Raw genomic sequence first — 26864 nt, forward strand, 5'->3', positions numbered from 1 at the left:
GCTAGCCAAACAGCCGCCAATGCTGAGATGTACTTCCACTCCGGGCATCAGTAAGCCTTTGCTGGCCCAAAGTCTGAACCTGAAGCATTCTCTGGGGTAAATGCAGTTGCAAGTAGTATATCACAGACTCATTGACACAGCTGGTGGCGTGGCATAAGTGTCTGCCCAGCATTGCAAAAAAAAGGTGCTTGTTCTTACCCTAAAGACTTGTGGCTAAGGCCCATGCAGAACCTAGATCCAAATTCTGCTTAGGCACATGCTTTAATCATGCAGCTTATTCATTCTTCACTTATTTCTTAAATCTCTGAAAGACGTATATTGTGAAAGATGTATACGAAGCTACCACCATTTCTTCCACTTCTTGCGGAGGAGAAGAAAGTCAAGATGTTTTCATTTAAAGAGAGAAGACCCTGCAACAATTTTATCTTCACTGGTGTCCTCTCGGTTGCCCACTACATTACCAGCAGGACGTCGACTACGACAAGCTATGATATGGCGCTCATAAAAAAAAATCTTGCAGGTATTGAAGGAGCACTGTCGAAGTCACAGTGACTCGAGCGCACGTCGGAGGTGATGTTTGTGCTGACAGTGAGACATTGTGCCGATTTGGCTAAAGCATGGCAGATGTCAGGTACAACAAAATTCTCAACTTTACAAATAACTGCCGATTTTACCACCATAATTCATGGAGTTTAATGCATATTTCAATTTCTAAAGTACAATCCCAGTTTTCGCCCCACGGGGCAGGCCTTGGTATAACAACATTATGGCTCTGGGTAGTATAAGGAAAGGAGGGGTGAACACTTTGCAGAACTTTTTGTACTGCAGCTTTAGCCACGCTAATTCATGAGGCATTTGGTGGAAAAGGGGTCAACCATTGGCTACAAAAATAACTTCAAATTGGGGCCTAATCTGCTGGAGTTGCACCTCAGCTACAAATCTGCTGTAGTGAAGAGCAGATCATGCTCCCCAGGACCCGCTAATGTGTGCAACAGCCACAACACATAAATTGCACACACAGGAATTTTTGTATTTTTTCCTGCCTCTACCAGAGGTACATCCTTTGTGTTCTGGAATCAAACCTGTGTACTTTGTGTGTAAACACACAGCTACTCAGCCACTTTTGTGGGTGCTGAGAAAATTTAGTAAGAAGAGAAATGTAACTGCCAACGTACCACAATCTGGTTGTTGCATAATGTCAGGATTTCCAAGTTGTACAAGTTGGCTATGCTGGCTGGAACAACTGCACAGAAAGATGAACATCACTGGCCAGTACAAAAAAACGAACAAAGAGAAAGACCACCACATTTTCCTTGAAGTCACCAACAGATTGTAAGCTATTACGATTCTGCTGAGCCTCCTAACAAACAATCGACTTTTTTAGAAGCATTCCAATCTCTTGCACAGACAAGAAACACAGCCACTGACATGCTCAATATGCAGCCTGAAGAACTAATTCTAGCCCTGCATGCAGCAGAGTGCAATTGTCTGCCACGGTGTTCCTGGGCACTGTGTTAGCTAAAAAGAGTGTTCCTATCAGACACTGTTACCATGAAAAGCATCAGAAAAAGCAATTACATCAAGTGTTCCAGCTTCCCTTGGAAAGGAAACTATTACCAACAGCATTTATACTGCACGTGACACTGTTACTTAAACAGAACTGCATTTGCTTCTACATGACACTTGCTTGCAACCTTATAATTGAAATGTACTTTAAGTGGCTGATTTTTAAAGTGCCAGAAATCCATATTTAGATTGCGAGTTCAGGGGAATTGCAGCTTGTTTGTTGCATTAGCATGCTTGCTTGGCACTTTTTGTTTGAAATGGTTATGTTTGCTTTCCTCCAGGTTAATCAACGACTGTTAATCAACGACTAAGCAGCAAAGTTGTTGCTTAGGACTTGAAAAAAATGTTTCCTTCGAAATATTTCTAGATAAGTTTGACTCAATTAATAAAGCAAAGCAAAATAGAGAGAAAGAGTCAACTCTTTGCACATTTAGTAGAAAACTGCCCACACACATAGTGTAAACATTCCCGGAATATCGGGACAGCAACATGAAGAAACACTTCTTTGTATTTTTTTGCACCCGAAACCATTTATTTCTGCCCTATATTGTAAGAGCAATTTACAAGACAGCGTATCAAGGCGTACACAGTACTCACCTCTTATTTTGTTGTGGCTCAACGTCAGCCTCGTTAAGTTTGGCAATGAAACTGAAAACAGGTAGGGCAAAAGGCATATATAGCACCAGCACAGACACACAATTTACAACACCAAATACAGATACCGTTACGCACACAGTACAATGCAAAAGTACCAACAAAGGAAAAATAAAACTGCTATATAATAATTTTACCCCCTCCCCTCCACCCCCCCACCACCCATTAAAGTAATCCTGAGCAAGGTTGCGCATTTCTGCTATTTTTCTTCATCTTGCTAATTTCCCGAAATGCCTCTCGCAAACTAGTATTGTACAACATCATTCATTCAAGGATGCTTAAACAGAAACAGTAAAAAAAAAAAAGTCCGAGGGCACACAAGCACTTCTTATCAGTTGTGAGTGCAAAAGCATGAACGTCCAATTGAAAGCACCAGATGCCTCGCATTGTCGAAGGGCTTTGTAATCTTGCTGCTTGGAAAACTGCAAGTTGCTTTTCGATCTGTCTTAACACTTAAAGGAGTACTGACACGAAATTTCTAAGCTGAGAAAACTGTTTCCTCTGTATGTGGAGATAACTCCCACAACATTTCAACTATAACCGTTCAGCATAACCTATTTCAAATAAATGTCACTTTGCACGTTGCAGAGAGCTCAGAATAGATACCCTTTTGACATCGGCATCACATCACACCATCTGTGCCTCACCCCAAACTGCCAGCATCAAGGTTACCGTGATGCAGCCAAAGGACTGGCTGCTGTTGGCGCGCGCTGCTTCGCCTTGTGCATCTTGCTACAGTTTTAGGACTGACGTCATGCTGCCCAGGCGCGCGCAACCACGGCGGTCTGCACATGCACACACGCATCCAGACCGGCTGTGATGCAACGGAAACAGCGACGTCAAGTGCACCCTCCTGTCATAGCAGCCGCCTCGGTGTTTGTTTCAGCGAAAACAAAACTGATGCGAATAAACAAGGCTGTTAACAATTATTTATGTTGCGAACGACCATCTGATGTGCCGTTCTATGATTAGTGGGCTGGCAGGCACCCACTGCCACGACAAAAACCTAGCATGAAAATTTCGTGTCAGTATTCCTTTAAATTACTTTGGTCTGTCCCCTGTGCGTTGCACCGCAGCTCATTTCTGCTGCCGGAGTTGACAGCGATAGTGAATTTATCTGCTTGCCTATTAGCCCGTTCAGCTGGGTTCTTCCGCTCTCTCCACCTACGGTGTACTGGTGTGGATGGCCACCTCTTGCTACTGCCCTCGCACAGTGGAACGCCTTGTGCCCCCAAACACTTCCAAAGGGGCCACCTTTAGCTACTTCCGAATTCACGCTCCCACTAAGGAATGCCTTGCAGTACGGAATGCTTCTGAAAGAACCATTTCTGTTACAGATAAAAGACACTGGCTCTTTTGCTCAATGAGCCAAGGATTTCACCTTTATAGAAACAAAAGGCTTTAAACCAAGCCCGAAACAAGCCTCCTGGTGTTTCGAAGCCAACACAGCCCACAGCACAAAATTAGCCCCCCCAAAAAAATGCTGCAGTTCCACTGAACGTGAAAGCTGTTGGAAGTGCGGAGCAGTGATCCGCCAGTGTTTCCCTCATGTTATTTTTGCGCATGCCTTGTGTTTATCTTCTGTTTATTTGTGTTTTGCTCTTGGTTTGCTAGGTTTTCTTTTCTTTTTCTGTGCTTTGCTTTGCTTATCTCTTTTAATCAACTCAGCCGCAATGACTTCTCAAATAGCCCGGTTTATGGCCAATCTCCCACATGGGTATGCCCTTTGAAGCGATGAACAACAGCAATCATCAGAGAAGGCTGCTGGAGACTCGCCTGCGACACCTAGGGCTGCCATTGTCTCTTCCACTAGTTTTGTATTTAGGGTGCACAAAAGAAGCTGTGCCACTGCCATAGACAGGTATGTGGGTCACGCCGTCCACTCATTCATTGCAGAGACCGATCGTCTGCCGTGCTAGAACTATTTGGGTCCGTTGACTTTTTCGCACTCCTCTTTCTTTCTTTCTTTCTCTCTCTTGCAATTACTCACTAAATCATTTCTTCTGCTCCCCTATTTTGTCTCACCTAATTGGTTTTCACGACTAAAATTCTTTGTGGCCAATCCCCCTAAATATGTGTCATTTGCATTGCGTGATGCCCAACAACATTGTGATGCTGTTGGGCGTGATGCCCAACAACGGACAGTATCCCAGACCCCTAAAGTGCTCTGCACTTATAAGAACAGCCCTCAGTGTGCTAATGCTTTGCACAGTGTTGCCTGATCTGTCCATAAATGCTTCCAGGCTTCATCTTGCAACGTAATTGAAGCATTGCACCTTTTCCTCTAAGTGGTCAAAAAGTGACTGCAGGTGGCAGTTGTAGTGCCTATGGACCTAATTAAGTTTCTTGCTGCATACCAACTGTGCTGTGACTCCACATAGATATCGACAATTTCCTACTATTGACACAGACACCGAATTCCTGAAAATGCTCTTGGTGGATACTACCACATCCAGTCCATGACAAGGAGCGTACGAAGGTGTGCTATTATCATTAAGAAGTCTGACACTTGACAAAGCCAAGGATGCTAAACAGTGACAAATCCAAATCCCCACAGAGCATCAACGTTGTCAAGGCTGTGACTCTCACTTTAATTTCCCACAATACAGAGCTCGGCACTGAACTGTGGGGACTATTTTTCAACATTTTTTTTTTCTCAAATTGTGGTTGAGAGTTTAGCATTTTTATTCGGTGTCACCCAACCAGGCAGATTTCTGTCACAAAATGTTTAAATAACCAAGAAACTATTGTGGAACCGATGTTCTAGCTACACCTGGAAACAACGGTCTAAAGAGGGGATATAAACAAGGTTCGTAAGAAAGTAAACATGTGGGGCTAGTTTGCACAATACTGCCCTAATTCCCACATCGTTTGCTGTAACATGGCCAGCTCTATGTGAATAATATACTTTCCGGATGACGCTTGTGGCTTCAATTCTTTTATGGACTAGACATGATGTCAAACTGCCCAGGACTACAATAAACTGGATCGAAGCTTCCAAATGATGTTTTTGTTTATCATTTGTCCAGAAAAAAAAAAAACTTTGGAAGGATGTGCATCCTGAGCAATAACGGGCGAAAATGCAGCAGGTCAAATAAGTGACAAATTAGGTCAACTCTTGAAAACTCGCTCAAGTTAGCTGCACAGACGTGGTGCTCACGACTAAAACTTAGGAGCCCAAATATGAATGCATCATGCGATTACTAAGAGTCCAGTAGTGACATGACGCCAGCAAATAATGACAGACGAAGAGCAGCCGTTAATGACTCATGTCGGCGCAATTGGCAGACTTCGTTGACATATGCATGTGGGTCCGAACAGTTAAACGCTAGGATCGAATTTGAAGCGCATGAATGCCGCGGCCCAACTCTACGGTTACGCCTTCCAACAACACATGAGTAAAACGCTGGCATGTAATATGTCGAAGTTTGTTTTGTTCGATCACAGAGCTAATAGGGTGTACTTCGGAATAACTTGACACAAGCAGTTGTTTCAACAACAATCCCATTCGCTTTCGTTAAGTACGCACTGCCCAGAATTTTCGCGGCACTATCTAACATAGTGTGACGTGATCAATGTCACGGAAAAACAAGACAGAAAACAAGGCGACGCCCAGTTCAGGCTCAGACACTGTTGTGTTTACTTTCTGTTAGGAGGGAGTTGCGTTACCCGAGAGCACAGGGCGAAACCGCAAAGAAAGGAACGACCATAACAACTTAGCGGCTCATTCAGCAACCACGCTTCGCTCGAGATGTACGACATTACACGATATGTGCAACAAGTCAGCCCATCTACGTGAATCAACCCCCGCAGATGTGACATCACAACCGGTTTAAAAATACGGCGGCCGCGCCAAATTTGGAAAAGGGGTCAAAAACAGAGAGGTACGCCTCCGTAGAGCGGCAACTCACACAGTCCGGGTATCTCCTCGATGGACGTAATTCCTCGGTCGACCAGGTCAAGCTCGGGGTTGTTTTGTTCCCGAGCTTCGTCCACCACTTTCTTCACCTTGGCCATTTTGTTAAAATCCAGGCAATTACAGGAAGTGTGCTTCGTCTCGCGCTCCATCCTGTTCGACTTCCGGACCTCGACTCACTGCAGTTTCGATGACGGGCCGCTAGGTGCCGCCACCAGAGCATCCCACGCAGACGACGACGCCCAGGAAGACCCCGGCCTGGCCGATTGCCCACGCCGAAAGCGCGAAGGTCGAACGAACCTAAACAAAAGCATTCAAATGTAAAGCGAAAAACATCGGCGGCACACCGTGCGCATACTCGTTCGCCTCAAAGGTGTCGCCAAACGTTCTGGCTCACCCATATGCTCCTCGACTTCGCAGAAGTCAAGAGGTCTTGCTACACAAGCTGCGACTTGGAGCAGCATTGACCCGAAAGTATATCCACACAATCGAACGCGAAGACAGCCCGGACTGCCTTCTGTGTAGTTGTCCAGAGACTACCGAACATTTCCTTAGCGTTTGCCCAAGGTACATTATAGAGCGAAAGAACCTTGAGGCATAATTTACTACGCTTGGACACGCCCCCTCTCAGGAGAAAATATTTTGGGCACTTGGGCTGACAACAGGAAGCAATTGTCTTGGTCTAGCTGGTCTAGCCGGGAAAGCCCTGCTTATATTCCTTAGTGACTTCTCTTTGGATTCTCGGCTCTACGTTGCAAAAATTTAACAGGCAGAGGGCTAATGTCTCATACGATAATCATGTGCTGAAATGTGGACTCAGCGCCTCGTCGCATGTGAGGCGTCTATCAGTTTTACGGCATGTATACAGTTCATTCGTAGATTTCACTGTCATTTCTCATACCTTCCACATTCATTCCTTTCTGTCTTTGTACCCCGTACCCTCGCCCCAGTGGGAAGTAGCAGGCCCAGGATCAGTTTTACACGCCGACCTCTTCTCCTTAAACATTTACTCTCTCTCTCTCTCTCTCTCTCTCTCTCTCTCTCTCTCTCTCTCTCTCTCTCTCTCTCTCTCTCTCTCTCTCTCTCTCTCTCTCTCTCTCTCTACATAATTTCTCTTTCAAGTTTGCTTACTTCACGTGTCACCTTGGTAATGACCCGGTGTACCGTGAAATGCTTTCGTGTCAGTATAACGCGAGGAGAACAGGATGTTACACGTCTCTTGAAAAGGAACCCATATGAAAAACATTCAGTGTTAGCTCTTACGGGCGAATTGGTAAGTGCTGCACAATATGTCATGACAGCAGTATTCGGCAACACGAAGCAACGCCTACTTTGTCACCACAAGCCAGGAACGTCACAGTTTGCAATTACAGCCGTGCCTAGTGACGTCCTGGCACGGGAGTCCCCCCCCCTTCAATATAAACCACAAGGGTATCCTCGTTGGTTTGGAAGGAATTAGAGAACAGTTTACCGGTTAATGTGCTTAAAACATTTGTTTACCGATTTATGTATTTTATTCATTAGTACTGTGATGTTACAAAATCTTGGCAGGATGAGAGAGAAAAAAAAAAACTTACGGAAGTCACCTTCGACACATGCACACGCACGCACACATGCGTACACACGTATATATACGCACACACAAAGAAAGAAAGAGAGATAGAGAGAGAAATGCATCATCTGTGCGGATGCAATCCAAAGCCTATAGTGAATTTTCGCTTACCTCTTTGTTGAAGAGGTTGTTCCAATATACAGTGCTTCTTGTCAAATAACAGTATTTGAACCAGTTGTTGCGTGGATTGAGCGGAGTGACCTACAGCGAGCGTGGGTGTATTGTATTGTAACGTGCCGAAAAATTAAAGATAGAAGTCCGGCTGAAAGAAAAACTTGAGATGCAATGTTCGATTTTTTTTTCCTGAAACGGTTGGCAAGTTGGTATTGTGAAAATGGGCAGTTATATATTGATTGATTGATTGCGGGGATTAACGCACCGATGCAACGCAGGCGATGAGGCACGCCGTAGTGGAGAGCTCCGGATTAATTTTGACCACCTGGGGATCTTTAACGTGCGCCGAAATCTCGTACACACGGGCGTTTTTGCCTTTCGCCTCCATCAGAAAAGCGGCCGCCGCGGCCGGGAATCGAAAATGGGCAGTTATAAATATGCGGCCGTAAGAATCACAAATAAATCTGACCACTTTCCTTTGAATGTTTTCCAGTTTTATTTTTATAGTATGTTTGAGTGTAGGGATCACAAATAATTCCTGCATACTCTAACATTGGCCGAATTATTGTGTTGTAAGCAAGGGAGCCTACAGATGGAGTAGAAAACTGTAAAGCACGTATTAAAGAGAGTTTTCGAGTTTTAACGCAGATTCGCACATTTTTACCAAAATAGTGCTTTAGAAATATGTCATCGCACAACACGCCAGGCAGTCTATATATCGGTTGACAATGGAAACCGTCGTCCTGCACTGGACCCGAGTATGTTAATGGGCCTCCTCGATTTTCAGTCCCGGATCGCCCGCGGACTGCCCGAGACGCGATCCGGCGCTCGATTTTTCCATGTATTCGTATGGGACTAACGGTCCAAAGGCAGTCCTCGAATTGCCCACGGACCGTCCAGTACTGGTAAATCGAGGATTCCCAATAAATGAACGATACCCCCCCCCCCCCCCCTTCCCATCAGAAGCCTAAAGAAATAAGCATCCGTTATTAGGGCCGGCATAGCTGAGCTTGCCAGAATTTAGCCGATAGCATACAGGAGAATCACTGCACTGTCGCCGGTAGAGGTAAATGTCCGCGGGAGAGAAAAGGGACTCTTGAACAGCAAATACGAAGGTTAGTTTTGCCAAAACGGTCTGTAACCTAGATGTTGAGGATAAGGAATAGTTGAGCAGAGAAAACTAATGTGACTTCGAGGTGAGGTCAGAGCTGGTTCGTCACCGGCAGTGAATACGTCAGAGGGAATGCGGCGTGTGCATAGTGATCCGGCTAGATGGCTTAACTCTGCAGCGTCTTTTGTTCGGCGCTCTGCGCTCCCTGGGCACCATTCGCTCTACTTTTTTTATCTAACTTTATTTAAAGTTTTTTTTCTTGCATTTTATTGCGTGCCATTTTTATCTAACCTTTGTTTTCTCTCTAACTGTTGCCTTCCCAAACTCTAACATTCACTTCACTGCATTGTAATCATCCCCACCTGGTGTAGCATGCACTGCCACTTGCAGAGCTGACCTCTCCAGTCCACATTAAAAAGTTTCTCTCTCTCTCTCTTTCTCCTGCCCGGAATAAATGGCACGACCTCTTGTTGCCGCATCCTGATTCGACGTCATGACAGTTTGATAGCGCGGCCGTTAGTTGAATTCAAGAAGACCGACTGTCTCTATGGGAAGCTCAATGAGGCTCGAATGCGAAAGAAACAGGTGTCTGAATGCGCCGACTGTGCGCTCATCGTGGATATGATAAGGATATACATATGCTCGGCTTAGCCTGTTAGGTTGAGCTCGGCTGGAGGAAACTAACCTTAACATCGTTTTAACCCGCAGACGTCACGTTTAGCTCGCCTCAAGCTCTGCCTCATTACAACCCCAAACACATAAATCAGTTGTCCTTGCTTATCTCAAGTTATCTAGAAGCTTTTCTAAATAACGTACAGCGCTTTATGGTGCTAACATTTGCTGAACTTCAATCAACTACAGTACTATGAAATTTCCGACGTTGTAATGCGTGAGCATTTTTGACAGTACCCTAACAAACTCTGTCCGTAATGCGAAATGTGTAACGCCTTGTACCCGCACAAGAGTGCTTAATTGGCAAGTTTAAGACATTTAATTGCTATAATAGTGTAAATTTAGATGGCTAACAGCTTTAGAACAGACAAGGGGCAATTATGAGAAAAAACAAGCCAACAAAGGAATTGACCGAAGGGAGAACAGTCCTCGTCAGGCCGCCTTGAATTCTTACTTTCTCGCATTACAAATGTGCATGCAGAGAAGCCTGTCATGGGGGCAGTATAGTGTGAAAAATAAGAATAAACTGATCGTTAGATGGGGTAATAGTATAAAAATAGGATATAACTGGTGGCCCCGAAAAAAAAATTGGTGACGTCACCGTCCCCACGTGAAGGTCACAACAACAAAAGCTTGATGTGGGCGAGTTGGTACCTTATGCTAAAACAATCACTCGGCGCTAAAACAGGGGCTAAGAAACACGTAATACACAACACAGTGCCGTCTCAACACAGTGCCGTCTCATCCACTGTGTTGTGTATTACGTGTTTCTTAGTCCCTGTTCTAGCGCCGAGTGCTTGTTTTAGCACAACAACAACAACAACAACAACCACAACAACAGCAACAAAAACAAATGCCTTCCAGAAAGCAGCTGCATCTCGGGAAAAGCAGAAGCAGCGATCGGACGGCGTTCCGGCTCAGTTGATACTATCGCTTTAAAAGTGGTAGGAAACGGCGAGACGTATTCCTGCAATGGCACCGAGAATACGTAAGGTTGGTAAATCGGGGAAGTGGCGTGAGAGGACTTACGCATTAGTAGGTAATTCGTAGATAGCATTAGCAGGTAATTAGTAGGTAGCATTTTATGTGCCGCGATTACACGTTATGTGCTGCGATTACACGTTCAGTTCGGGATGAAAAATTGCGTAAAAGTATGGTGTATATCGCAAACCTTAGGGCACAAATTTGGGTGCGTTAATTTAAAAGATACGTTATTTTTGTTATATCGTAGCAATTAAAATCACAAAGCGATCGAAAAGCGGCAACGTGGAAAAATGGGCTGCGAGCTTGAAACCGAAATCTCAGCTTCAAGCTCAAGCTCTTTCAATGTCGTCAGCTGGCGTTGAGGTAGAGGCCCCCATGTTGAAGCAGTCAACGGGAGCAACATCTAGTATCTCCTTCTAATGTTTCCACATACCGCGTGTACGTTGAAGTCGGAAGTTTACGTTGGCATCATGAAGTGTGAACGTCTGGGTGGAACCAATTTAGTCAACATATATCGTTGTAGTTGGCGCGGTAATTGTTGCGTTTCTGAACTCTTACGGATACTGCCGTATGCAGGGACGCAGACACAACCTCGTATACATGCAGCAGGCTCACTGAGTGTTGCGTGAGGCAGATTTTGCCGAAAGAGACCAGAACCAGGCTTTGTTTCGCTTATTCTTCGCAACCGCCAAGGAGGTCGCCCCTACTCATCATTTCGCCCACATTCTCGGTTGACAAAATCATACCCTGCAGAGAGCCTCTTCCGCATGTGGTATACGCTTATCCGAGCGACAGCGTGATTCGTTAACACGGCATTTTCGTTCCCGTTGCTTTATGCATGACTAAATCTAGACGCTTCCACACAAACGGCACGGCAGGTTGATTCGAATGGTATCGAGGGGCCAGGCGCGCGGAAAACCCGCTGCTTCCTGCTCTGTATCCGCCGCGGTCGGGCAAGCATAACACGCAGCATCCCAAGTGGCGTCCCTTTTATAGGCGCCGCATCGCGCGTCGGGCCATCGACACGGGATGCAGGGCCAAGAAAACTAGAGCGGGAGCCCGACTGCGTGAACCCTGCAACAACCAGCACTGGCGGGAGTCGTCGCTGGAGGAACGACGCGCGCGGACTCGATTTGCTCTTGCAGAGGCCCGCTAACCAGCGTATGACATGGCAAGTAAGTGCGAGTCCGTGAGGCCGATTTTTGAGTCCCTATTCCTGAACGTGGCCCCGGCACGCGTTGTCACTCTACTAGCACGTGACCCTGGTGACGTGAGGCACTTGTTTCGTGATGACTTGGCAAAAATACCGACCGATGTGGAGCGCGAGGTCGCCAGTTCGATACCAGTCCGGTGTCAAGAGGAAATTCAAGCGTGAGGACTTACGCGCCCTACTCCTGCTGGTTGGATACCCAGGGGCCTACGAACTGCGAGCCGTGACCTGTGGGCATGCAGTAGGACGATAAAACAAGCGCATGCAGGCAGCTAGAAAGTTTAATTTGAAGAGATATTGTATTCTGTCGCAAAAACTTACTGCTGGAATGCTCACTCTACTTACGGAATGAAGATGAAGTGGATTTTAGACGAGGCAGTTGCGTCTACGAGCGCTGGTACATATATAGAATGAAAAACGAAACCACGATGTCGACAGGGGGCCCCGTGCAATGGCTGTTATGCACCCTTTAAGGCTTACCGAAACTGAAGAACTTGCTACTCCGTCGTCTACCAGCAACGAGCACGGAGCGTTGGGGCGTTAACAGGAAGCACAATGATGCGCTGCGATGTGATGCGCCGACCGCGACGAGAGAGAGAAAGAGAAAAAAAAAAAAAAAGGCGCTGTACAACGTGCCCGACCAAGTCGACTTGGGGAAGCATCGTCGTGGTGGAAGCTTGCTTACGTTACGGTACAAAGGTTTACTCCCCTACTAACCACCGTGAACTTTGTGCATCCGGGAAGACGCGTCAGAGCAGCGACATAACTGAATGTGGTGTCTATCTCTCTTTTGCTCTCTTTATATCATACAACCTCCAAGCTATCCTGCTTTTAGCGTCTTGCGGTTTGTTTCTTTATTACACAGTTCATCCCGTATCGGGAGGCGATATAATTCGATAGTGACGCTCCTGTGCGACCTTGGTTTCCGTGTTTCGTCGGCATTCGGCGAACGCCCGTACACGGGCCGTGCACTCCGTCAACTGTCAGAGGCCACGGGGCGCTGCCGCTTCGGTCGCGCACAAAAGGCGAGCGAGACGCGCCGGCGACCCCTGTTTCCGCACCGGTCTCGTTAGTTTTTTTTCCTGCCGGCCGGGAGCCATTAGGCCGCGATGCGTGCATGACGCAAGCGCGTGCACTGTCGTGTTTACGCTCAAGCTTCCGCAGCAAAGTTTCGTATAGCTGCGGGACGTCTGGCACCGAAGTCGTGACAAACAGCGGCGTGAAAGTGCGCGACATGCTACTGACGTCGAAGTTTCGGCCTGGATGGCGCTGACACGCAACACGCATCACGGTAAGCGAGCAAATGTTTGCTTCCTTAACGCGGGACAAGTGGCGTTATTGAAAGAGGCGAATCTCTCGATAGCTATTTACATACCAGAGGGATGTGTGCACGGACCTCGACTTTTCGTTTACGTCCTACTTCTTTATGTTCGAAACAATCCGCTGGTTAACTCTTTTTTAAATTTGTTCCTCCTCAGCTCTTTTCCTGAATCGCTCTTTTTACGCATGGCTTGCCAGACGCATTCTGCAAATATTCAGCTTTACGTGATGGCTATAAATACTTACCGCTTGCACTTGGCTTTAACTTCATATCGAACAGAAGATGAAGGAGAATTTTTTTTTATGAAACGCTTGAATAAAAGACGAAAAAAAAAAGCGGTGGGGGGAAGGGGGAGTCGGGGACAGGCGTTTACATCTTTCGCCACCGCGTTTACCTGTGTCAGCACATGGAGCTCCGCTTACGTGAGGAGAAATGCTATACCGAAGCCGCGGCGCGTTCTCGCGAGTCAGTATGGCACGTCCAGGATGCAACAGAGAGAGAACGGCGCAGCATCGCCGGCAGTGAACGCTGTCTAAACGTCCTTTTGACGTTCGCCGCTTCGAACGTTTCGTCTTCCGGCCACGACGAACGGTTTGTGGGGGGAAAAAAGTGGATTTTTCTCGCTGTTACCGGCGCGGTGCTGGGAGCTTGCCAAGTTACGCCGACATGAGAAGTGAGTAAAACCCAACCGCGCGTTCCCGTACGAGTGCCGTGCATGCCATGGTTGCACGCGAGCGGAGACTGACATCTCATCGTGCACAACGCTCCTTCGTCAAAACAAAGGCGGGCTCTCATCAAGCTTTGTTTACTTCCTCTTTACAGCAACGTGCACTTGTTCAAAGCAAACTACCTAGCAGTGTCGAATGGTGATTTTGTAGCGTGAGCTACACTGGCCGAGGTTGAGAAGTTTCACGTGGCTCCTGGAGAGCCGTGCTGCGCACGTGCGAGGAGCAGTGACGTCACACGGCGCACAGAATGTTGCTCGCTGACCGGCGTCTCTCACGCCCACCACACGCCCAGTCTTCGCCGACCTCGGGTCCACACGTGGCGGCCCGGTCCATTTGATGATCATACGAGGGGTGGCCGGGTGTGGAACCGATGGCTCGTGCGTCGCGACAACACCGACGTGCGCCTGTGGAACCAGCTTAGCTCTGGGGCGATTGGTGACGCTGCGCCGGAGCCGCTTGATAAATATACATGTGTCACAGAATGCGTATACCGTGTGTGTGTCATTGAAGCAGCAGTAAGCATGATAATAAATCTATTAGACAAACAGGAAAACTCAGAATTTCCTGCTGAACCTTAACTCACGCTACGTATATATCCTGGCATAGCCGAGGTAAGCCATTGCTAATTTTTTATCCCTTTACGGCCCAGCTCACACAAACGTGTGTGTCAATAAATTCGTTTACTAAGTGGCACCTGTTCCGGTTTCACAGCCCTGAGTAGTCGCTGCGAACATTTCCGATATTGTATTGGTTTCGGTAGTTCCCCAATTTCGCCACTACGGGGCGGGAAATAGCACTAAAAGACCGCGCCCCAGCCAGCGAGATCACGCTGGGCACCCTCAAGACGCAAACTAAAATTTCTTCTTGCTATTCTCGTATTTTCTGGATAACAAGCGTAAGCCACGAATTGTAGGGCTTGAAAAAACGCGATCGTCTGAAAAACTGCTCCTTTCGTAGCAAATGTTGACGAAAGACGATAGTCGACTGGCGGCCCTGGCAAGTAAATGCCTCCCTTCTCTTTCCCGCTTACCTCTCATGCTGTTCCTCTCCCGTCGCGTTCCTCCCAAGATAAGACGCTAGATGTTTGCTCAAGTCAGTTTAAATTTACCGCGTTCCAGTGCTCCAAGTCGGGTGCCTCGATGTCAGCGCTGCCGTACTGCGGAGACGCGCATGTATCGAGTCACGCTACTACAACGTTTATAGAACCAGGATGTCCTATTCTACGAGCGTTCCAAGCGGAACGTGGAAGCTATCTAGGGAACCTTTCGTTACTGTTGCCGTTTGATTGTTTTGAATGCCGCCGGGTAGCGCGGGCAACAGCAGGCGATGGTTTTCTGCAGTTGATCTAGTACTTTATTTACAATGCAAAAACCAACCATCCGAAAATTTTCAAATAGTGCAACACTGCAAATATCACTCAGGTATTGATTTTCGCACTTATATTTGCGTAATCTCTGGTTCTAGTTCAACAATGTTGACAAGTACGAACATTACACCGGAATTAGAAGTTTAGATTTGGCTGTGGGTATATAAGACTATTGCGCAGTTTCTGTTACGCTTTGGCCAGGTGGCTGAAGCGAGTCACAGACAGACAGACAGACAGACAGACAGACAGACAGACATACCATACCATACCGACAGACCAAAATTTCGGCGTTTAAGTAGCCCAAGAAAGACTATCGTCTTTAGTACAGCTCATACACAAACAATAATGAGGGTCCTCACACCAATACCTCAATGGGCAAAGTCAAAGCGAAATGCCCTGCTCCGCGTAAAGCAAGAGAGACACGGTGCTCCAAGCGAATCAGATTCAGTTTTATTATCTTGATAATTAAAATTCACGGATAACTACATTAACTTTGGCGCGCAGAGCCCTGCTTCAGGTTGGCCTGAGGTATTCCTGTCGAATGTTCATACTGCACAGCAGGTCATTAAGTAGTATGCCCTGATCAGCGCATGATGAGGCCAGAAATGACGATGGCTGTAATCGATGTTTTGGAAGCAGGTGACGCAGTTGTAAGGTGTTTAGCACCGTCATAGAGGTGGAAGGGGAAGTGGGATGGTGCACACTCCGTGGGCGTAGTTCCGAAGGCGAGGTCCGCACCGCCAGGTACAAGTCCAGCAGACGAGGCCACGACCGTCGACGACGGGTGAGCAGTTTTGACCAATTAATGCTAGGCAAATTAAAATCACCGGCAATTAACGAGCGATTTTTGGAGAACTTAATAGCATTATCATAAAGTTTAGGCAAGAAATCCGGGTTTGAAGAGGGAGCTCGATACACAGCGAAAATAATTAGCTTATTACCAAAACAACCTATCTGGACACAGAAGCTTTCGTAATCTTCAATTTGGTCAAGTACTGCAACCGGTATATCCTTCTTTAAAATAATGTAGACGCCCCCGCCATGCGACGGTCGGTCTCTTCGATACACCTTGCAGGAACTCGGCACTACATCTTCGTCGATAATGTCCCTGTGAAGCCATGTTTCTGTTACGATAGTTGCATGGGGGTCGTGAGTTAGTAAAATACTCTCGAGCTCGGTGGTTTTGTTAATGATGCTTCTTGCATTTATATTCAGGAGACGCAAGCAGGGTTGTGAGGGGATAGGGCATTGTCATGGATGCTGCGGAGTTGTGCTCACGGGCGGAATCTGTGCTTGCAAGTTTCTACAAAAATCCCATACAAAAGTGTCGTCGTTGATGCACAGCTTTTTTGTTAACGAGGTGTACCTTCTTTCCACTGTCTTTATCAGCCTTCGCACTCTCGCACAACCGTTTGCGCTTTTAAAGTGTAAGTCTAGAGTAATCATTTGAAATGAATATGTTGCTGCCTTTACGTTTTTTCCTTTTGCATTTTTCAAAATGGCTTGTTTTTCGTTATAATCCTGCAGGAACAGGATGACTGGGCGGTTTCCTAACCGTTTCTTAAGTCTGCTAATTCTACCAGTCGAGTGGCACTCTACCTTAAGCTGTTTTTCGAACGCGTCATCCCATCCAGTACCTTCTTTTTTAATAGCTCTTCGTTTCACCTTTTTCTTCCGCAAGACCATACACAACTAAGTTTGACCGGCGGCTTCGTCTTCGATGTCAACTAGTTTTTCAGACTGGTCCGCAACAGAAGATTCAAGGGATGTTGGACTGGATCTTACACCTTAAAATTGGGATGTTGAAGAAACCAAGCCCCGCAGAAGCTTCTCAACTTCATTAACTTTTGAGCAAAGGGCTTGCAACGTAGTTTCCGTCGCAGCTTGTTGAGATTTAATCTCGTCTATGCATGTAAGAATGACCTTTTGACCGTCCAAAACGTCAGCTATGGTTGGACCAGGGTTTGACTCAACATCCCCGCAAAGAAGTAGTTTGCAAACATGGTAACAGTCGCTTACAATGCACAAACAAGTACGTGGGCATGGCACAATAATAATGACCCTATTACTGGTTTTTACACCGCAGTGTGCACAACTAACCTGAACAAAAAGAGGAATAGACCTGGTCAACACGGCTGTTGGTTTCAGTTCGCCATGCGCACTGATGAAGAACTGGTGAAGTCCGGGATTTATAGCCACAGTCTTCGGTGACGTCACGGTACGCAGAGCCACGTAGTGGTCCAGACGTGGGCAGTTGTGCGGCACGTGCGGTGATCCTGTTGTAGAATCCGAAGCGGGAGGCAGAGATGCGGCAGATACCGGGAACGGAGCATGCAGCGACCTTTCAGCTGGGATGAATAAAATGCAGCCAGCAAAGATAGCCTGAACAAAACGGGGAAGAGGCCTGGTCAACATGGCTGTTTGTTTCAGTTCACCATGCTCAATCGCATTTTCAATTAAAAGAACACTGACAGTATCACTTATAGAATGATGTTTTGACTCAAATATGCTTAATGTTTTCGTTTTTCTAGACAATGTTGGCAAGAACATTACCACCAGATTGATTAGATTGAAAATGTTTTGCCTATATAAACCTGTCGTTCAAGAATTGTTTTATCTTTTGGCTGAGTGGCTGAATTGACGGACGGACGGACGGACGGACGGACGGACGGACGGACGGACGGACGGATGGACGGACAGACAGACATTTTCGCATTTAGTAGTCCAAGGAATACTATTGTCTTTAAAAACACATATGTCACGTTTGGAAATCGAACCGATGACTTCGTGCTCGGCAGCGCGGCGCCTTATCACCACCACGCCCACCGTGAGGGTCGTAATAATCAGTCTATCTCGTTCACGCGCCATTTCGTTTTTCCCCCCAGCAAGCGAAACTGGGTCCGCCGGGAATCGAACACGGGTATTGGTGCTAAGCTGCATAACCCGCGTGTTACAATTGCCCTGTTTCTGGAACAACCATTACCGGCTCGACCTCACTTGAGGGTGAAGCAGCTCGGGCCTCAGACCAACACAACGGAGCATTGCGCACTGTTTTAATATGTCCCATTTCTCAGCGCCTGTATGCAGACTAAGTCTGAAAGAGACAAACAGGCAGAAAGTGCTGAACAAACTATCTTATTTTTGCGCCTAAACATAGGATGGTTTCTGGACTCTATCAACGCTGATATCCTGCTATTTATTCCTGTTTGGTGACCTGCGTGTCAGATTGCGGACCACTCCCTAATTCGAGAAACACCGCATCGCCGTGTAAATGCCTTCTTCAGTTTTTAGAGAGAAGCTGTGTGTGGCTAGGATGCCGAATTTCATGTCGTACGCGCTGAAAAACGCAACGTGGGAAAGCCAGCTTACAATGACCAAGCTTGCGCCAATCAGGTCCTAGAGCCCTCATGTTTTAGAACTGCCTACATGGCCTCTAAACAATGTCTTTCTACCAATGCATTTGTGCTTAGAAGTGAAACCAACTTTAAGAACACGTGTGCGAGCTTGGTTTTTGTAAGCTGACTATGAGGTTAACGCGCCGACGCTACACAGGCGTTGAGGCGCGCCGTAGTGGGGGGCTCCGGATTAATATTGACCGCCTGGGGATCTTTAACGTGCGCCGAAAGCTCGAACAGGCGTTTTTGCTTTTCGCCTCCATCAGAAAAGCGGCCGCCGCTGCCGGGAATCGAACCCGCGTCCCCGTTCTTATCGTTGTATTAGTTATTCTTTTGTTTTGTCGCATCGGGCCAGACGAACGTGCTTCTAACGTGTTTTTTTTTCTTTTAAAAGTGTGCACAGAGTCGGGTAAAATGCTAGTAATGTTATACGAGCGTCCAACCTAAGCGCCGTACGTACCAACTAGCCGGCCTCCGCCACTCAGTTCAATATGAGCAGCTTCGCGCCAACTGACAGTCGCTTATGCGTTGCCTCATCGTGCTCAACTGTGGCGAGCGCCTCTCAGTTTTCTACTGGGAAATCGCACCGTGAGGGCTGTGCAGCTGAAATTTGACCTCTCGGTAACTTCCGGCGGGCGTAACACAAGCACTGCGCATTTCATTGCCCGCAGACAAGTAAATAAGCCCCCGCTTGCCCGAGGCTGCAAAAGGAGCAGCCAAAGTGCGTCAACTCGGCCACTATACGCTAGGGCGTGGCTAGAATACGCGCCGATCGAATTGATTGATTGATTGTAGTATTTAACGCGCCGACGCAACGTAGGCGATGAGGCGCGCCGTAGTGGAGGGCTCCGGATTAATTTTGACCCCCTGGAGATCTCTTATGAGGCTGCTGCAGCACGCGCAAAACGAGCCGCCTTGAGAGGTAAAGATACCCGCACGGATGAATAGGTGGCTCCTGGTGATGGCGGGTGAGTGGAACGAGCTCCGGAGAGTGCTGCCCAGGGGACTGGCACAATGGTGACGGGCGCGGCCGCAAAGTTCAGCAGAAAGAAATGTATTGCAGCGGAACGGAAAGTTGGGCACATTCGTAATGATTCATCTTGACGAAAAATACTCTGAACTTCTTCCCTCCTCCCATCTTTTACCGCCTCTCATATGCCGCGTGGCAAAAACTCGAAGTTAAAAAAAAAAAAAAAACTCTGCCTCCTCTTCTGCGTCCTGCCTGTCGTCTGCCTCTTTCTTCGTCCGTGTTTTGGGGCGCTTTTTAACAGCAGAGCTGTTTAAAGAGACCCTGCAACACTTTAGATAAGCGCTTTCACTCATTCCTTCACGTCTGGAAGCACTGCGAAAGCTATTGTTATCGCCAGCACGGAACGGCACTGTGTGATTTGCTCGTCGCACCAGATACGGCTTCCATTTCTGGTTTGTTTTTGTGGCTTTATTTTTTAAAGTTGCTATCGAAAAGCGTTCATTGCTGCAACGGAAGGAAAACCGGCCAACAGCCGCTACATGGCCTCATTGACGTAATTCGGGCCGTCGAAGAACGTCAAGAGAGGGAAAGAGAGAAAAATCTTTTGAGCGAGTTTGCAAGTTATCTGATGGGTATAGCGCAGTAGTTTCGCTGCTGTAATTTGCGACCCCCTAATATAAGTACTAAGTGTGTTGTATTACTACGTTCTGCAAGCATTTAATATTTTAAAAAAATTGAAAAAAGTTTTAGGGTCCCTTTAAGCCGAGCGTTATCTGTGCGTCACACCATAAAACCTCGAGTTGCCTAGCGTTGCCTAGCTTCGCGCTCGCTTCGCTAGCCTGGTCACCGTCGCCGTCAAGTCGTGACGTCACTGCGCAGCTCATTGTATAAAGGCTCGTGTACAGCGGCGTCGACGGAGGGAGAGAGGCCGCCAGCTCTGCTGTTTCTCCAGCCTTGCATCGCTAGTGCAAGCTGCGGCAATTTTTTTCCCCCGTCAAGATTATTCAGCAAAAAGTTCCACACCATATCAATAGAACGTCCAACTATATACACTTCGCTTTCACAATCTTAGAAAGTTGTAAGCATCCCGCTTAATTTTTTGGCAGGGGAAACTGAACGAAATATGCGCTTAGTGAGCCAATGTGGCGGTTCTTTTCTTTTCAGACCGCAGCCCAAAGGCGTTCCTCCTAGCTTCATGTATCCTGTTTTCAATCCTGTGGCATGCAACTGATGGACAGTACCCTCCAGGAGAACCCGCCTGCAGGTCTTGGTACCAAGAGGTACGCAGTACTATATTGCCGCGAACCATGCATTGGCTTTGTTTATTTATGTTTTGTTTTTGCCGACCGGCTGCGCCGGACTGTATTATCTGTGTTATCCGTGGGCCATGGGAAGCGCGTGTTCCATTCACCATGCAACACATATTATCTCCTTTTATAGGGAGAGTGGTTCGAACAAACGTCAACAGCCTAGAATAATAATCTTTGATCTACAGTGTTCTGGATGCAATTCGACGGTTCGAGAAACACTCGCGCCGTGAGATAAATGCCCGCAGACCAGACGCCGCGGTATTCGATTCGCCGACACTGGCCCGCGCACGTCACTTTGTTGACTGCTGCTTCGCCGCCTCTGTATTCTTTGAGTTGTTAGGGGAGCAAAAGTTCGCTCCAAGAAACTTGTTTTTCCTTCAAAACAACTGCGTCGTCTTTGGCTTCGTGACAGCACACGCGTATGCGTGTAGGGCGCTTTTTCAGGGTGCTGATATTTCAAAGTTCGAATCGAGAGCCATGCGTCTTCGCATGTCCTTTCTCGGTGATCTCTCGAGCAGGCCGGAAGCCAGAAGCAGAGCTAAAGTAAAACGAGATCTTATCGTGCTTCTCAGCCGATACGGAGAAAAAAAAATTGCCTTACTCCATGATATGAGCGTGATTGTACGGCGAGGCTGAGCGAAGGCACGGCACGAAACACGATTGTCCGGGTCGCAGTACAAACAAGTGAAGAAAGTAAAACATGAGTGCTTGTAACTTGGGATTTAGCAGGCTTCTCAGTTGATCAGTTGAATGAAACTTGCAAGGAATGCAGTTTTATCTCATAAAGCAAATATGGGGCTGTCCGATTCACGGTGAGTGTGTGGTGCGGTTGGAAGGAATTAAAAGTGGCGGCTTTATGTTATTTGCATTAAAGCAGCGACTGATAGTTACTCCTGCTGAGACAATATTTCCCACTGTTATGTTAGCCGTCTGAGAAAATCAAACTTCATACAATTAGGGATAGTTTCTGTAAAACAGGTGTTGTACGGTCGTTTTCTGGAACCATACTCTCGCCGTATAAGCCCAAGTATTTACAGCAAACGATCATTTGCAATTTGCGATAACTTTCGACTGCACGATAAACTGACAGTTATGACAAGTAAAAGAAACTCGGTGTAGGGATAAAGAAGTCTTAGCCACATGATTACAGTGTGACCTTTTTCAATGTATCTGCATTAAATTGAGAGTTCTGAGCTACAAAGCATTGGCGAGGAAGTTGGCTTTCCGCAAAGTGCATTCTTTCTGCTATTGTCTACAAACTGCTGAAACGATTTATCCGCTAGGGGCATCGGCATACAGCTTTTATTTAAAAAAAAACCCCATTTTGTTAAAAGTTAACCCCACTGTTTTTAGATCGCGTAATTGGAACGAAGACAGAGGGAAAAAACAATGTGCAATTCCACTTTGCGAAGGTGTACTACCAGCGAAGCTTTTGAGCACACGACCTGGAGGTGACACACATCTTAAGTATAAATTTGCCGTGGTTGAACGCAGTTAATCCAAGTTAGTAGAGCGTCTAGTAAAGTTAGTAAAAGTTAGTAAAAGTTAGTAAAAGTAAAATTAGTAAAAGCCAACAAGCAGTTGGCTTTTTGCAATACGCTAAAGTAGTGCTTGGAATCCAGGCACGCAAAAGGCTTGGATAGAACTGATTTATGAGCAACTTCATCCCAAAAACCAAATACCGTTGACACGACTTCCCGTGGCCACTTCCTTATAGATGGTTAGATTGTCTCTTTTTCAACCCTAGAAGTGGGATCCACACAAAATTGACAGGGAACCAGCCAGCTAAACTATGCTGCGCCAGTTTAATACCTACTTCTGACCACGAAGGGTCGCACCGTAGCATTTGTAATAAGAGCTTCGAGGATATCCTTTGTGTTTTTTTTTTCTGCGCGTGAGCGCCAGGTTCCCCCCTCGTAAAATCGCGCCTGTCCTTCTGTCAAAGTGCGAAGCCTCTCAATCAAGTTCATGGAGCGACAGGAAGCCGCACAAGCAAGAAAGCGTTGCCAGGCGATGTCCATGCGCGTCGGGCGGGCCATGGGCAGCGGCTGCAATATCATGCCAGTGGAGAGTGAGCGTGCTAGCTGCACAGGATGCGGAGTACGACAGTACGGAGAGGAGGCTAAAGAATATATAGCCGTGTTCTAGATTACGTGGCCTTATCTCCGCGAGCTTTTGCAGCGTATTGCTGTACCGCATTTGAAGTCCTTGGGAGATCCTCGTCATCAGCCTTGCGTCACAAAGGGACTTACAAGATCGGAGGCAACCTTGCTGTACCGCATCTCAACGGGCTCAGCGAAGGCAACAGCTTGGTTATAGAAAGTGGGCCTCGTGCAACCCCTCTGTCTTCGTCATGTGCAGTGCTAGGGGATGTGCACCACTACGTAATGTGTTGAGCATGATGTCGAGTGGACTGCAATGCTCTAAGCGATGCGAAAGTTGGCCGCCCGACGCACCACTCTGGACAACATCGTCTTCCCAAGGGTACATTGGATGCTGCGCAGAGACGTGTCGCGACTTCTACTAAGCTTCCTTCAGGAGACGGAACTGGCGGAGTCGTGGTGAAAAGACCATAATATTTACTCGTTAGGCAGCGCTCGGGCGGAGCAATTGCCAGCACACATTGACAGGCTAATGCCACCTGATCCAACAAAACAACCACCACCACCACCACCAGAGAATGCAGGGACCAAGCACTTCACTCGACATCGATACTCAGCGTCGCGCTCGTCGAGCAAAACAATAGCGTAAACGACGTCAAGCCCAATGTGCGTCCGTTGGCCGTGAAGTGGTTGCTAAACTGCAAGTGCTAGCGGCACGGAAACGGGAGCGTAAAAAAAGAAAAAAAAGAGAAAAAATAGAAAATGACATAATAGAAAGTAACAAAGGCTCCCCCGCTCATTACCCTTACTGAAACAACTTTTAATTTTTTTTCACCAGCAATCCCATTTCAATGCTCACCAGACATTTCAAGCAACTCACCAGACATCAAGTTGGCATTTGAGAAAACTCAACTTTGAGCAAATAATAGAGAGATTCTGGCTTTCTTTATGAAATTCCCCAACAGTCGCCCGCGTCTTTTATTGCGCGTATAGATTTGACGCCTTGGCCTTGTTAGCTGAGTTCTGCACCCTTTGTAGGTGAAATAGGCGAGTGAGCTTAAGGGGGGGCGGGTGCAACGGTACGTTAAAGAAATGTTGGGGGGGGATGTAAAACCTCGGCATTTGGCTTCCCCACGACACGTAGACAGAGCTCTGATAACAGTAAGCCACATCTGAGAGGGGTTTTTAATACTATTATCATTCTTGGGCTCTTCTTCCAGTGCGAGTGAGTGAGTGAGTGAGTGAGTGAGTGAGTGAGTGAGTGAGTGAGTGAGTGAGTGAGTGAGTGAGTGAGTGAGTGAGTGAGTGAGTGAGTGAGTGAGTGAGTGAGTGAGTGAGTGAGTGAGTGAGTGAGTGAGTGAGTGAGTGAGTGAGTGAGTGAGTGAGTGAGTGAGTGAGTGAGTGAGTGAGTGAGTGAGTGAGTGAGTGAGTGAGTGAGTGAGTGAGTGAGTGAGTGAGTGAGTGAGTGAGTGAGTGAGTGAGTGAGTGAGTGAGTGAGTGAGTGAGTGAGTGAGTGAGTGAGTGAGTGAGTGAGTGAGTGAGTGAGTGAGTGAGTGAGTGAGTGAGTGAGTGAGTGAGTGAGTGAGTGAGTGAGTGAGTGAGTGAGTGAGTGAGTGAGTGAGTGAGTGAGTGAGTGAGTGCGTGCTCATCGCATTTGCGATCTGAGTGTTTCCGCAGCCAATAACTCGCCGGCTGTGTGTATCCTCCGCAGTGCGGCATCCAGCGCAGCTACCCTTGCTGCGGGAGCCTGACGTGCTGGCACGGCCGGTGCATCTTCCGCAAGGAAGACCGCCAGGGGTACGCGTACCCAAAGGACAACGTGTTCCCTCCGCCCTGGTACTACCAGAGGTTCCAGCCTGTCTACCCGGTCAACTTCAGGCCCTGACCGACATGGCTGCGATGCCTGGTAGTCAAGAAGACCACCTCTCCGTCCATGTATAGCTGGTCATCTCGGAGTGTATGTAGTTGGCGCCCGTTAAGCCGACGTGCGTGTTCGCATGGCAGGAGCAGTTATGCCCATAAGTCGATCACGGATATATCGAACTCTAAGGGGATAGCAAAATAGCTCGATATATCGATAATTCGATATATAAAATATTTTCCTTTGCATAAATTTTACAACGGGATGTTTGGACTGTTCGATAAATGGAATAATTCGATATATCTGGGTTCGATATATGCGGGATCGACTTATATACTTTTTTTTTGTTCTGCTTTCAGTGGTCGGCCCTCAAAGCAGAAAAGATTTAGTGTGTGTGTAAATCAACCACCCGCACAAATATAATAAAGACGGACGTAGCTGCGCTTGCTATTCCTTCTATTTGTTTTGTAGCGTAAGCTACACTGACCGAAATTGAGCAGTTTCGTGTGGCTCCTGGAAAGCCGTGCGGCGCATGCGCGAGGAGCAGTGACGTCACACGGCGCACAGAACGTTGCTCCCTGCCCGGCGTCTCTCACACACCCCACGCGCCCAGCGTCTTCGCCGACATCCGTTCCGCACATGGCGGCCAGGTCCACTTGATGATCATGCGAGGGGTGGCCGGGTGTGGAACCGATGGCTCGTGCGTCGCAGCAACACCGGCGTGCACCTGTGGAACCATCTTAGCTCTGGGGTGATTGGTGACGCTGCACCGGAGCCGCTTGATAAATATACATGCGTCACATAAGGCGTATACCGTGTGTGCGTCGTTGAAGCAGCAGTAAGCACGATAATCTAGCTAATCCTAGACAACGAGGAAGGCTAAGAATACCAGCTGAACTTTAGCTCACGCTACGTATATCCTGGCATAGCCGAGCTAAGCCACTGCTAATTTTTCTTAGTCTACATGGTTGGCGGGTATTAAATTTAAATTTATAATCATAATTTAAGCAATTAGCGTTGATTTTATGTATTATCATTGTAACCCCCCTACGCACACACACACACACACGCACGCACGCACGCACACACACACACACACACACACACACGCACGCACGCACGCAAGCACGCACACGCACACGCACACGCACACGCACGCACGCACACACATTTCCCCGTTGTGCTTGCACTGATTCGCGTCGATGTTGTCGAAGACTAGACGTTAACAGAGGGTGAATGTATTGGGGAAAGACCCCAACGTTGTCAGTAGCCCAGCAGCGTAACCAGAGGAGATGGGTCTTGTTTACAACGCGTTTGTTGTAAAAATTGTACTCTGAAATAAGGCCATTCTTAGCGCCAAGTTCCCTTAGCTCATCGGCGTACACGTCATACCATTTTCAGACTACAGACGCACCAGGCATTATGTAAGCTTAAGAAACGATACATAATTCGGTTGGTCGAGAGGTCAAATTACGTCATTATATAGAGGCCTTCCGACGTTTGCGACAACAGTGTGAACAAGCAGGGTGGACTGCTTAAACTAATCCAGGAGCAAACTATGTAGGAATGTGCGCCCTTTGCAACGACGAAGCTGCATGACCAATCGCTGCATTTAAGGGGTCAGGGGGCAAATCTGAGCAACAACAAAACATGAGGTTGGATTTAAACGTGAGGTCAATTCGAAACGTCGCGCTTGCACTGCACGGTGCCACAGCGCCCGTTTTATCAAGCCGCCATTTAGGCCTAGTGATTGGCCTACCTTCGCCGTCTTGATCGCAGCGATTGGTTATTCAGCTTCGTTATGGTGAAGCAGGCATGTGAGCATTTTTAAAAGTGCAGTCACACCCTTAAAAAAAAGGTTGTGGCATTCACTAACGGAACACTAACAAGTTACTCGTCCTAGTATACACTAGGTACTTAGTAAGTAGAGGTAGTAAATGCAGCCCTTGTCGGGGTTACTAACTGAAGCAGG

At 47.3% G+C, this 26864-nt stretch overlaps 2 protein-coding genes across 6 annotated transcripts in view; one reads left to right on the forward strand and one right to left on the reverse strand.

The window, feature by feature from the left end:
* The window catches only part of Ics (ras suppressor protein 1), a 60900-nt gene extending 48466 nt beyond the window's left edge, over positions 1-12434 (reverse strand). The window contains exons 1-4 of one of the 3 annotated variants that reach the window (XM_077706172.1): positions 12320-12434; positions 6132-6436; positions 2164-2214; positions 1176-1243 (exon numbers count right to left, since the gene is read on the reverse strand). In XM_077706172.1, the coding sequence (XP_077562298.1) occupies positions 1176-1243; positions 2164-2214; positions 6132-6288 (276 nt within the window). In that variant the 5' untranslated portion in view covers positions 6289-6436; positions 12320-12434. Of the gene's footprint in view, positions 1-1175; positions 1244-2163; positions 2215-6131; positions 6437-7859; positions 7985-12184; positions 12297-12319 lie in introns of those variants that run through there. The other 2 variants (XM_077706174.1, XM_077706173.1) reach the window with 2 other exon arrangements.
* On the forward strand, positions 11667-25339 carry LOC144178380 (uncharacterized). Of its 3 annotated transcripts, none has more exons than XM_077706178.1 (3): positions 11667-11804; positions 20784-20899; positions 24743-25339. In XM_077706178.1, the coding sequence occupies exons 1-3, from the start codon at positions 11798-11800 to the stop codon at positions 24914-24916; spliced, it is 297 nt and encodes a 98-aa protein (XP_077562304.1). In that variant the 5' UTR covers positions 11667-11797; the 3' UTR covers positions 24917-25339. The 3 variants fall into 3 exon arrangements, with proteins under 3 accessions (XP_077562304.1, XP_077562301.1, XP_077562302.1); XM_077706175.1 differs by lacking the exon at positions 11667-11804 and adding an exon at positions 12725-13130; XM_077706176.1 differs by lacking the exon at positions 11667-11804 and adding an exon at positions 13621-13833.
* The last annotated feature ends 1525 nt before the right edge of the window (positions 25340-26864 follow it).

The sequence above is a fragment of the Haemaphysalis longicornis genome, unplaced genomic scaffold, assembly GCF_048455015.1.
Source record: "Haemaphysalis longicornis isolate Haplotype H1 unplaced genomic scaffold, Haemaphysalis longicornis Haplotype H1 scaffold_4, whole genome shotgun sequence".
NCBI classification, from domain to species: domain Eukaryota; kingdom Metazoa; phylum Arthropoda; class Arachnida; order Ixodida; family Ixodidae; genus Haemaphysalis; species Haemaphysalis longicornis.

What these genes read in the sequence shown, in the direction of transcription:
- LOC144178380 (XM_077706175.1), top strand. Translation starts at nt 13,103, where the DNA reads ATGGCGCTGACACGCAACACGCATCACG. An exon ending in GACACGCAACACGCATCACG is followed by an intron (nt 13,131 to 20,783) that starts GTAAGCGAGCAA and finishes TTTTCTTTTCAG; the next exon opens with ACCGCAGCCCAAAGGCGTTC. An exon ending in GCAGGTCTTGGTACCAAGAG is followed by an intron (nt 20,900 to 24,742) that starts GTACGCAGTACT and finishes TATCCTCCGCAG; the next exon opens with TGCGGCATCCAGCGCAGCTA.